The sequence below is a fragment of the Otolemur garnettii genome, unplaced genomic scaffold (assembly GCF_000181295.1).
Source record: "Otolemur garnettii isolate 467f Iridium unplaced genomic scaffold, OtoGar3 scaffold00182, whole genome shotgun sequence".
NCBI lineage: Eukaryota > Metazoa > Chordata > Mammalia > Primates > Galagidae > Otolemur > Otolemur garnettii.
Window position 1 is genome coordinate 584,205 of NW_003852577.1, and position 13,263 is coordinate 597,467.

The 13,263-nt window shown below is 41.3% G+C and overlaps 1 protein-coding gene across 2 annotated transcripts in view; it reads right to left on the bottom strand.

Moving 5' to 3' along the window:
* RNASEH2B (ribonuclease H2 subunit B) overlaps positions 1-13,263 on the bottom strand; it is a 54,755-nt gene that overhangs the window by 17,838 nt on the left and 23,654 nt on the right. For both annotated transcript variants that reach the window (XM_012811971.2, XM_023507433.1), the window contains exons 2-5: positions 13,052-13,123; positions 11,070-11,177; positions 9,540-9,616; positions 6,792-6,906 (exon numbers count right to left, since the gene is read on the bottom strand). In XM_012811971.2, the coding sequence (XP_012667425.1) occupies positions 6,792-6,906; positions 9,540-9,616; positions 11,070-11,177; positions 13,052-13,123 (372 nt within the window). The remainder of the gene's footprint in view (positions 1-6,791; positions 6,907-9,539; positions 9,617-11,069; positions 11,178-13,051; positions 13,124-13,263) is intronic.

Here is a 13,263-nt window from a genome sequence, read left to right on the forward strand (position 1 = left end):
CTTAACTGCCTAGAGTCACTGAGGACACAGCAGAAGTGCCGGATCCCTGCCAAGGCTGACTCCACAGCTGCAGCTCTGTGTCCACCTCGCCAAGACCCATAGGGCCCACACCCTCCTCCGTACTTCTGACCACCCTGTTTTTTTGTGGGAAAAACCTCTCCTTCGTGGCATCCATAAACCACTTTCTTTCAGTTTTCCTACGTCTCTGATGACGCTCCTCCAACTCTTTTTCTGGCTCTGCTTTGCCCTGCTCTAAGGCCAACTGCATCTTTCCCCTGGGCTGACCTCATCTTGGCTTGGCCAGGCCAAACAAAGCAACTGGGGGCCCAGAGCCCTGAGCTGAGGCTCTGTGTGTCTAAGACCAAACTGCCCATCTTCCTTTCACACCATTCTCCTGGTTTCTGAGGAGGGACCTCCCTTGAACCCAGTGCTCACTCCCGCTCGCCTCCCACACTCTGTCATTCAACCCTATGGGAGATGGAAAGTAGAGCGGGAAAAAAGCCAACATTATCTCAGAGGAGGGGAGGTGGAAAAAAACAGCGCTAGAAATTAGGAACCTTGGCTTCTGGTACTGGACCTGTAATTACTTCATTTTTCTTAAAAATACCCCAGCTTTATTTAGGTACAATGTTCATATAATTAACATACCCATTTTAATATAGCTTGAGGAGTTTAGAGAAATGTATGCAACCACATAACCACAATCCCCTAAAATGCACTTGAACCTTAATTCTCTCACCCTTATCCACACCTCAGGTAGCCAACCATGACCCTCCACTATAAATTAGCTCTTGCTTTATTTTAGAACTTCATAAAAACTGAATGATACGAATATGTGCTTTTTTGTTTCCATCTGTGATGTCTGTGACACTCATCTATTTTGTTATAGTACCTTCCTCCATACTGGGGAGTAACATCCTAGGTACAGAAATACCACATTTATTTACCAATCCACCTACTAAAGGGCGTTTATGCTGTTTCCAATTTTCACCTATTTTGAAAAACTCGCCATGAGGAAAAAAAAGGTTGATTTGAACATTCTTGCACAAGTCTTTGCATGGACCTATGTTTTCCTAAGTGTTGGGTAAATAGGAGCAGAATCCCTGCCTCATAAAAATTGGCCAAGTGGTTATCCCATTTTACGCTTCTACCAGCCAGGCACACAAAATTTCCTTTTTTTCTTTAATAGTGTCTTTCAAAAGCAGAAGATATTAATGTTGATAAAATGCAATTTATAATCTTTTTTATGGCCAGTGGGTTTTATGTCCTAAGAAATCTTTGCCTGTTCCCCAAAGGGAAACTGTTAGGGGTATCGTTTAATTTCTATGAAGTTCTAACATTATCCTATGTTTTCTTATAGAAGTTCAATAGTTTTGATTTTTGCATTTAAGTTAGTGATCCATTTTGTGCTAATTTTTCTGAGTGTGAGGTGAGGAATGATGTTCTTTATCATATGGATATCAAATTCCTCCTTCAACATTTGTGGAGAAGATTATCCATTTTTCTATTGAGTTATCTTGACAAAAAAAAAAAAATCAACTGACCACATAAAGGTGGGCCCATGTCTGGATTCTTTCTTTTATTCCATTTATCAACATATTTATCCTTATACCAATACAAAATTTAGAAAAATCTGGGGAAAAATGGATACTTTAATAATATCGTATCTTCCCAGCAATGAATGCATTTCTCTCCATCTAAGTTTTCTTCAATTTCTCTCAGCAATGTTTTAAACACTCAGAATACTGGTCTTGGACATATTAAGTTACATTTATCCCTAGAACTTCATGGTTTTTGATGACAGTATAAATGGTATGTTTTTATTCCATTTCCCAATTGTTCACTGCTAGTATACAAACACACAACTTATATTTGTATACTGACCTTGTATCCTGAAACCTTATTAGTTCTAGTAACTTTTTTTATAGATTCTTTTAGATTTTCTCTAAGCACGACAATATTGTCTATGAGAGAAGACAGCTAGCTGTACTACTAACTTTCCAATCTTTCTGCCTTTTATCTCTTGTTCTTGCCTGATTAAACTAGCTAGACTTCTACTACAACGGTGCACAGAAGTGAGAGCAGACACTCTTGCTGCGGTTCAGTCCTGGGGAACAGCAGTGTTCAGTCTTACAATAAAGTTAATGTTTGCTGTGAGGAAGTTCCCTTCTGTTTCTATTTTGCTAAGAATTTGTATCATGACTGAATTTTGTCAAATGCCTTTTCTCTATCGAGTGAGATGATCATACAGTTTTTCTTCTGTAATGTGTAAATACCGTGAATTATACTAATTGATTTTCTAATGCTCAGTCAACTTTGCATTCCTATAAAAAAATTCCACTTGGGCTTTATATATTTGATTTTTATATAGTCACGTTTCTCTCATGTTGTTAAGCATTTTTTAATCTATGATATAAGGACCATAGTTTCCTAGTTTCCTTTTGTAATAATTTTTATTTTGGTTTTGGGGCAATTCTGATTTCATAAAATCAGTCAGGGAAACAGTCCTCCTTCATCTATTTTCTAAAAGAATGTGAACGAGTATTATTTCATTGAGTATTATTTCTTTCTTAAAATGTAGTAGGATTCACCAGTGAAGCCAGCTGGGCCTGGAGTTCTCTTTCTGGAAAGTTTTAAAATTACAAATTTATTTATAAATTAAACACTCCCTAGACAAATGATTACCACATTCCAGAATTCTGTACAAGTACCCAGTATATAAATGGCTTAATTTTGAAATTTACAAATTTCAAAAAGCAAAAAAATTTAAAATATCCATGAAAGCCACAGACTACCCACAATTATGAAAACTACCATGGCACGTTCATTTATATCTTAAATTTAATATTTATGAGCATTAAGGTGTTAGACAATATATGCATATGCTGGAAAGGTTTTTTCCTTCTTGTGCCTGGTGCCTATAAAACTGGTTTCAAACATCTGGAAAGACTGGGTTTACAAAATAAGAAAGTGAGTCCACAACAAAATACCATGCTCAGCAACTGGGTCATCAGTTCACAAACCTGAATTTCCCTGATGGATTGTTGAACAAACTGCCTTGAGCACATTTGCACTTCTACTTTCTCTATGTTTTCCATAACCGAAGCTCATATGGTCTCTTTTTGCTCCCCTGCCTCCTGAGGAAAGAACTTGGCGACTGTACTTGGGGTATTTTAATCAGGTAAATTTCCTGGCTCTTCCTGTTAATCATCTCAGACAGCACAGTGCAGCTTTTGCTTGCAATATGAAACAGAGTGTTACATTTGAGATAGAGTTCATGATTCTTTATTAGTCCTTTCCCATGCCATCTCTCCACTGAACATGAGCTTCTTTGGCAAGAAATGTGCTCTGAGGCCCCAAGCTAGCAAATAAGAGACACATCATTTCCTTTGCTAATAAAGCAGGCAGGGCTAAGGTCGCCGCCATCATCATTCAGGGTGCAAACAACCGTGGCTGGGATTATACACCAGGGAGAAGGCAGGACGGGAGGGTTCTCACAAACCTAGCAGGCTAAGCCAGATCTTTAATGCCACAGAAGTTCAAGAACACATCTGGAGTTTAATACCAAAGCAGCTGGCTGGGGAGTTTGAGTATTTCAGGTTTCACTCTATCTACACAATCCCCTGCAGAGGATGGAAGTTGAAAAGTTACCAACTTTCTTCTTTTCCTTTGCTCCCCATCATGGATGTTAACTGACCACTCTTTAGTAGTCTTCCTTGTTCCTTACTTAAAAATCTAGAAGTTACAAAGAGTGGAGCCAAACGCTGATTTATAAATGGAAAATAAATCAAATTCAAATGAGCAGCCAGTACCCACCACAATCACTGAAAGGTGACAGGCAGGGTCACACAAGGCCTGGAAGTGGGGAAGCCACCGCAGGGAGGACAGTGATCTTTTCCTGAAGCCACAGAAATTTTCTCTCTCCTTTTCTGTCTCTCTCATTTTGCCACAGAAAGGGAAATTTTTTAAGGGAGGATATGTAAGGTTAAAAATAAACATATCAAGTTTCCACTTTTTCATGACATGCCACTTAAAAACTCCATAGCTGAGTATTCTGAAAGTGTCACATGGCTTTAAGAAGGAAGAAAGAAGAAGAAGAAGAAAGAGCTGTCAGCCAGACGTGGGTTCTGGCCCTCGTCCTGCCCCTTTGAGTTCTGCGATATCAGTCAAGTTACTTAAACTCATCTTTGAGCCTCAGTTTCCTCATGTGTGAAAACGTGGGCTATAATCACAATCAAAGGGGATTGCTGTGAGGATTATAAATCGTGGATATCAAACAAGCATGCAAGTTCTACTGTCATGGAAGTGCGTGTCCAGCACTTGTCCTGTTTGTCAGCCTCTCATAGCTACTTGTAAATCTCCAATTGCTAAACATTTGCCTGTGGCTCTTCATAGGAAAAGTGTCCATCTCAGTATGATACCCTCATGCACAAACCTTATACAAAGAACAGTGTTTCACTTATTTATGTTTGGGGTAAAGGGCCAAAGCCTCTTATAATGTGGAACTGTTTATATGGCTTTTTAAATGAAGAGGACTTTTTGAGGAAAGTATCTGGGATCTTATTATTTCTGTCTTTCTCTCCCATTACAGACGTTTTTAAACCTTTCATTATTTTAAGATTTACAAGCTGCAGTTCGCAAAGAGAAGAATTTGACATAAAGAAACAGCTAGACCTCTAGAGACTGCATGCATCTTTTACTGTGTGAAACTTAATTTGAATTATTTTTTCCTTTACTCTTGTTTAAAAATAAAGAAGGAAAAATTTGAGGCTTAAAGTTTTATATGTTTGGCAAATTTAATGGGTGATCATACAGATGCTTTGAAAATGGATGTGTAGAACTTCCAAAAGTTAGGCAATGTTGAGAAATAAAGGAGAATTGGGGTAGAAGCTGAGATAATGACACGATACATGGTCAGGGGATTGGTTTGCAAGAGGGAAGGGATGAGGGAGAAGCTATTGCTCTCTGCTGCCGAAAATGAGAAGACAGGTGCAGAAGCCCAACGCTTTCTCTGAGTCTCGGTTTCTGGCTCCGCTTTAAGGTGACTATTCTCATACAGCTAATGGCAGAATTCTGGATGACAAGTACGGTGCATTTTCAGCTCACACTGACCAATATCACAATGACTTGCAAATTATTCTTTATTATTTTAGTTTTCAGAAATGGTTATGGGCTACTTCGTTCATCACCCACATAAGGACTGTGGTATTGTGCCCAGCTCAGCATCCAGGAGATAGTCTGGGATGGGTCTGGTAGACCTTTGGCCCACAGACCCCTCAGGTCCACAATGGAGCTCCACATGTGGCCAAGTACGAATATGTAGACTCCCTCACAGATGAAAGACAATAAATGAGGTTCTCTTTTCCCACCAGGAGCTCACACTTCTTGAAATCACAACTTTCTTGGTCCCAGAAGAACTGTCACAGTTGGTCAGACCATCCATGACCCCAAACAGGCACAGCTTATCAGCCTGTTGTTCTAGTTCCCACACTTGCTTCCATATTAACCCTGAAGCTACTTGGATGCTCTTCCGAGAGACTGCTGCTAAGTTTGTGTACTGTTTCAAACCTGTCAAACACATTCACACCTAGCACCTCACTTCCTTCTCCAATAAAAGAAAATACACACTACCTACCTAACACTTGCCTCTCCACTGTCTGAGCCTGCTGCTCCCATAGCAGGAAAGCAAGGGCAGGAGGCACAGGCAGGAGAGGAGAGAGGGAGAGGGCAGGAGCAGAGGGAGGGTCTGGGCAGGAGTGGCGGGCTCAGGCAGGGAAGAGGTGAATGTCAGGTAGCATTCATTTCATTGCACATCCTGGGGGTCAAGCAAGAACCCAGAAGCCTTCCCTGAGTCCTCCTCCTGACACCAGCCAGCCACCAGATGTGCTTACTTCCACCTCTGAATGGCCACCTCCTTCTGGCTCCATTACCTGGGCTCAGGCTACTGTGATCTCCTGTCTAGATCATGGCAACCTGGCCTTAACTTCCTGAATATATTTTTCACACTATAGCATTCCCCCACTTCCATCTTCACAGCCACTCCACTACCATTAGATAAAGTCCAAGCCACCTGGGCCCCTGCCAGCATTCCCGTGTCATTCCTTACCAATCTAAAGTGCTCTCCAGCATTCTATATACTAAATTCCTTGGAACCTGCTAAACATTAGGACAAATTTTCCCATATATCTGAGCCCCTGAAACTCTGATTTATCCTTCAGAACTCCACAAAGAGGTCATTTCCCCCAGGAGAACAACACATTATCCACCTGTACGGTCCCTGCCAGAAAACCCAGGGTTCACTCCCACTGTCACTGACTGTCTGAGTTGTCACAGACCTTCTTCAGACTCAGCAAAATGAAGATAAGGACAATGTCTCACCTGTAAATGTCCAGAAGGCACAACACACACTTCCAAGTAGACGTTCAATAAATGCTTCTTGTATCAATTAAGGAACAGGTTTTACGTAATTTTACAAATGAGAAATCTGAGGCTGAGGGTATCCAAGTAACTTGCCTACAGTCACAGACATAGTTCACAGAGGAGCAGAGATTAAAGCCCTGCTCTGCACGATTCCTGCCCCCTGGGAGGCAGGCACCAGATTTTCCCCGTTGTTGTTCCAAAGAGTGGAAATCTGAATGACAGCTTCCCAGGGACAACACAGAATAAGTGTTGACACTCAGCAGCCTTTACACAGCCTTTACACAGCCTTACACAGCCTTTACACAGCCGCATTCTCAGACAAAGGCCCAGTGTGCCTAGCAAGCCCATAAGCCTGATCGTGAAAATTATACCTTTTTCCTCTGTCACATGGCAAAGTGATTTTTCAAGTTCAGGAAGTTTTAGCAGTAAGATGGAATTGGGAAATATGTCATCCACCACAACTTGATCTAGGGGCTGAAACTTGCCCTGGGGGAAGAAAGAAAACCAGTTCAGTTATTCAGGAGGCAAGTATTCCAGTCAACCAACTCACACAAAAAGAAGAGGGAAAGATACATTACCTCATGGCTAGGCCTTTACACTTAGCCCGGAGATGTCTGCTCCCTCTGAGGAACCCCTGCTCTAGGCTTGGCTCTAGGACTGGCCCTCAGCTCCTTCCAGGAAGCTCTCATGAGCCCTGCGTTCCCAGCAGCACCTCATCTGGCCCAGCACAGTCACCAGATGAAATAGGGAATGAAGAGCTAGCACAGCACTGGAAGCCACAGAGCAGGCAGAGGTGGTGGAGTCTGTGTGGCTGGTGCCACTCGTTCACGCTGCAGAAGAACCAGCCAGGGCTGCAGAGCAGGCCCCCACTCCACTCCATAGCAGCCACCACTCAAAGAAAAATACCAAAACTGAACCTAACTCGTGTCAGAGCTGTCTGACAACGCTTTCCAATTCAGACCAGAATACAAGAAATACAAGAAAAGATAGCTAGAGGGCAGGCCCAGAATGCTGCGGACAGGCCAGGCAGGGCGCAGACCGTGGGAACTGAGAGCACCCTCCTTCGTGATGGGCTTCTCTCAGCTTTACTAGCTGCAGGGAGAGGTGAAGTTTGTTTACATTAAGATACTAGAATCACATGTCCCCAGTGTGGAATACCAAACTTTGTAAGGGGGCAGGGCCGTGCCCAGACTCTACTTCCAACTCACTCTACTCCCATTTCAGTGAAACTCCTTCTGAAGAGACAGAAACCATACCTGGTCAGTTTTCCTTCTACAACCACCCTTCTCGGGTTTTAGGGGTGAGAACCTCTTGTTGGTAGCAAGTATAACAGCTTGTCATACTTACTTTCTGTTTGTTAGGTTAACAAGTGCCTGAGAAATGCCTCAGTTTAAATGTTCTCTTTTTCTTCAAATAGTGAGAATAACGAATAGACCCCCCCAGCTGTATTATCTGGAGATTCTCATGTAATTGCAGTTAAAAAAAAAAATGCCAGTTTCATTCAAGAATATTCTTGAATGAGTAAAAAAAGCAATTACTTTTACTTCAATCTTGATCCCGAGCCCAGCTGTGTAGACATTCCGTGATGGAGCGGGGCCTGGCATGCTGCAACAGAGACACGCTGGGCTCTCCAGGAAGAGCCCTGGGGTGGTGGCCTGAGGCACCAGCAGAACTAGCCGCTTTTTCATGGATATCATTTTTACTTGAAAGACTCACTGGGAATAATGGTTACTGAGACTTGAGTATCAGGCAGAATGTGAATAAAGTGATCATGTCTTATCCTGGGAAAGACTGACAGTAATTGAAGCCAATGATAAATTGGAGCTTTCAAGCAAAACTCAGAATTGCAAAAAAATTGTATATTGCCATGACAGCTTCCCAACACTTAAAGAGCTTTCTTATGAGATCAGTGGTGGGATGTGTATAAAAGGAGATGTGTCAACATTTGGAAGACCTGCATAACTCAGTGGACCAACTTTTCCGAATGACCAAAGCGTGCTGTTACAAAGTCATACATGGACAGACAGATCCATTTTTAGTATAAGACAGACCAATGGATTATAGTGCAACAGAGCACTGCTGAGGTTTCAGATGCCACATTGCAGCTGACCTTGGGTAAACTTCCCTTGTTGCTTCTGAAGTAGTATCAGGGGAGGGGCACCCACAGCTGTCTGACGAAGCTGCCACTGTCCTCATTCCTCTGACTACATACATGTATGACGTCACATGTTTTTCATGTACTCCTACTGAAACAATACATGGAAATAGGCTGAGTGCTGAATCAGATATGAGAATGCAGCTGTGTTCTCTTTACTCAAACATTAAAGAGATTTGCAAAAATATAAAATGGATGCTGTATGCCTCATTATATTCTGTTGTTTGTTTCATTAAAAATATATTATTTATGATAACATGTAAGGGCCTTATTGTTTTTAAACTTAAATAAATATAATTATTTTTAAATTTCTCAGTTTTAATTTCTAACAAGAAATAGTGATAGACAGAACCCCCAGAAACATAAGCTATTTGGAACATTTACAATTGTAAAAGTATCCTAAAAACAAAAGGTTTCAGAAGTTTTGGCTGAAACTATGACTACTGGCAAACGCTGTCTTTCTTGGTATCACAGAGGTGAACTGTATGCACGTGGAACTCCTTAGGTGTCACTGGTGCCTTCCCATTAAAGAGCTTCTACCAGATGCCCCCAGTTTACCAATTCCACAGCTTGTCACAAAGAAGGTAAATCTTCTTTCCTCTCCTGAGGCCTGTGATCAATATTGCAACACTGCTTTGTATTTCAGATCTAATGAGTACTTAATGCTAAAAGCCATCAGTGCCAGGCTTTGTTAACTGGTAAGCACAAGGCACAGTGGGTCAGGCAATCCAGAGGTCACGGGCAAGTGGGGCCAAACGGGTCACGGCTGAGGTGCTACCCTGCAGGCCGTGTGACAGTGCTGCGACCCAGACATGCACACACAACACGCATCTCTCACCATAACCGCATTAAACCTCAAGTATGTTGAATCTACATTTGGACCATTAAAAGGAGAGGGAAAAGATGAAGCAAAAGCAGGCTGCTAAGCTTCCTTGGTGCACAGGCCCTACTCAGATAAACTCACCTCTTTACCAGCCTTCATGAGATAGTGCAGAAGCAGGAACAGAGGGTCCACGGGGGTGGCGAAGTGGAGAGCACCTCCTGCAGATCAAACCCACAGCCTGAATATTTCATCTTAACCTCAATGTGAAAACCATTTGTTGAAAAATCCTAGCACTCCGGGAGGCCATGGTGGATCACTTGAGCCTGGGGTTTGACATCAGCCTGAGCAAGAGCAAGACCCCATCTCTATTAAAAATAGAAAAACTAGCTGGGCATTGTGGTGGGTGCCTGGAGTTCCAGGTACTTGGGAAGCTGAGGCAGGAGGCATGCTTGAGCCCAGGACTCTGAAGTTGCTGTGAGCTATAACATCACGGCACTCCACCCAGGGCAAGAGTGAGACTGTCTCAAAAAAAAGAAAAGAAAAATATATGTGAAATCTCAAACTCAGAAGCTCTTTTTTCACAGGCCTAAGATTCTATGTGATTCCCTCAAAAGGAACAATGTGCTCCAGGGCTTCCTGTTCCTTCTCCATGGAGAAGAGAGCCAACACACTGACATTGATCTTTAACTCTCCATTTCTCCTATATAGAAATAAGTCTTAACAATGCCTCTCCAGTGCCTTCTCCTTGAAAAGAGTAAGGGTCAAGGAGAAGAACAGACAGATGGGGGATCCATCAAACATTAGGAAACCCACTCAGTCTACGTGTAAAGCTGAGGGAAAGTGTAAACTCCTGTGCTAGAGGGTGAAGCTGTGGGAAGCTACACACAGTCCCTCTGTGGCCTATGGGCAGAGGGGTCCAGAACACTTCAAATATCCACTGACTTCCCCCACCCCAAAAGCCCCTGAACATGAGGCAGAACATGGGTTTCTGAAGATCGTTTTCTCCTCTGTGTCAGCAGTGCCCCAAATTAAGGGGACACTAAAAGATACAGAACTCCAGCAGTGGAAGAGTGCGTGACAGAGCTTTTCAGGAAACTCTGTTTATGTTCTAGTCTATTTTAGAAGCTGTATCAGTATTTAGTTTCAAGGAAATAAGATGTTAAAAACTTGAAGGTCTTCTAAAGAGTTTCTAGGCTAAAACAATGAGCATTCCATGGTACCAAAATAATCTAACTTCTGACCAAGGATGCGTCAGTGTTTTAGGAGACAAATAAGAGTTGTTAGTTTAAAATTTACTACCAATTAAGACACACAGTGAATTACCTGAAGTTGGTACTCAAATTACTTTTCCTTCATCCTGAATTAACCCTGCTCTGATGCCAAGAAAGGCTAGCCCACTGACCAGACTCCAAACCAGGGACAGCCCCACAGCCCCATAAGGATGGAAAAGCTGGAGTATATGCAGTACACTCCCAGCTGACCTGTCCCTACACTGACCCCCCAGTAGCTGACCTAATGTTCACAGACCAGAAATGCACCACGTGTCCTTGTCAGCACATAGCTAGTCCCTTACACTGACCACCTCTGTGTGCTGAGTGGTCTGTTCCAGTCCTTCGGGGGTCAACTTACAGAGGTTCTACTGTACTTGAAATACAGACACTAGTCACCTACCGGATTGAACTGATTGATTTATAAACCAAGAATGGTATTTTTCCTTGAAAACTTTTACTTCAAACAGCTGTTGTAGATACATATCAAACAAGTAAATGGCTCCTTCCCCTGTTAAGACAAATCCAGGTTTTAGTTGTAAGTTTTCATACACACAGACACATACATACACACACAAACAAGAGACCATCCAGGAGTGCTGAGGAGCGTTCCCAGCACAAACACAGACATGCACATATCCCATGCACACCGAGTCCAAGGAAAGCAGATGGCTAGCATACACAGATGTCTGTTTCCAGCTCTATAATAATCCTCACTGAACTTATACCAGAAAACTAAAAAAGTGCAAGTCTTTTATCTTAATGGCTACAAAGCCTCTCATTGAATGCCCCATCATTATCAGGAGAGGAATCCATTCCCAAGTTATCAAACCCTAATGGACCAGCCAGATGATTTGAGCTGGCATGCAGGTCCTCTGTCCAGGGTGGGGTGTGGTTCTCCACACACAGGGGCTGAGATAGGCACCACACCTGTGGACCCACAGGCCAACCCTAACAAGAAAGGCCAAGCCATGCTTCAGTCTGCAGGGCGTTTATAAAACTTCCCTTTCTTTAAAAGAAAATGGGGGTACATAGGTAGAAGAGAGTGAAAGTCACACACATTTGCATGTTTTATCCTTGCAACTCATGAAAATTTATTTTAAGCCCAGCATAGTCCCTGGCATCAAGGAACCTGGGTCTGAATCCATCCCTACTAGATGCTGGTACGTGTCCTTGGAGAAGTTACATAAACCTGCCTGGGTCTCTGTTTCCACATCTGTAAAAGAGGATAGTAATGAACCTAGTTCATAGGGGTTTTGTAAGTATTAAAAAAAGAATACATGTAAATTTCCTAAAAATGTACTTGGCACACAGCAAATACTCGGCAAACATCAGCCTTTATTTTTCCAATGACAATGTTGCAAATAGAAATAGCTGCTCCTCAGAGTCTGTGGGCAGTTAGATAAAACAAATTTTAAAAGAAGTCTGGCTTTCTTTTGTACCTATACTTGTGTTAAATGCTTTAGAAACTTTACCGCTATCTAAAATTTCTCTTGAAGAAATATTTCTCATCTCAACTTAGTCTTCTGTTTACCTAAGATTTCCAAATACATTCAATTTCATTTTGAGGACAATAACCCTGGAGAAATGTTCTTCCTCTCTCCCTTTTCAATGCATGTGTCTCTCCAACAGTAGGCACCACCCACAGCTCCCCCTCACTGTCACTGTAATCGCCAGGACAAAGCTCCAATTTGCTAAAGTTGTGTATCCACTCAAACCTTATAAATTAATGGAAAAACTATACAACACAGGGATAAATATCAATGTAGCTACATATTTAGAGCGTATTTTTACCTAAAAAATTAGAAGATAAAACTGAAAATGCACTGAATATAAAGTTAAAATAAAATTATTTTCCAATAAAATAGAATCTCTTCACTACATATGTTTTAAAATGTATGACTGGTCAGAACAAAATAAGAAAGGTATAGCTGAAAATGAAACTAATCATAATCTTGGCATGTCAAGTAAAAGCCTTCTATTCTGGTTATTTTTTTTTTAACCTTGGTTGTTTATCTTACTTTATAACATACAATGAATATAAATGGAGACTAAAGCTGGATAATTATTATAAGAAAAGTTGGCTCAATAAAGTCAAAGAAAATTAGTCTGTTTTCAGAGAGAATTCAAACATGCTACTTTTTTGTCTTGATGATTTAACAATTCTGTGGATTAAAATTATAAGAAGAAATAAAAAAAGTTTAGGTCAAATGAATTAACTAGGAAGACCAGCAGAGTCAGCAGATTATTTTTGTCACCTAATGATGCTCTTCATCTTATGAGCTATTCACAACAAAGATACAAAGACAAGTACATGTATACACCTGCCAGTGTCAGCCACAGTATTTTAAAAACATTCAAGTAATCAGAGAAGAGAAAACTTACCTGAACATGGGTTAACCAGTTTTACAAACATAAGTCCATGTTTCATCTTCTTTGAAGCATCCTTCAAATATTCTGGAAACAAATAGAGATTTTTTAAAATTGGAACATACTTGGCTTGTTGTTTACTTTATGTACTTAACTCCATTTGCCTTTCTTACACTTAAATGATATCTCTTTCTAAATGTTTTTTAAATAAATTTATTTACTTTATT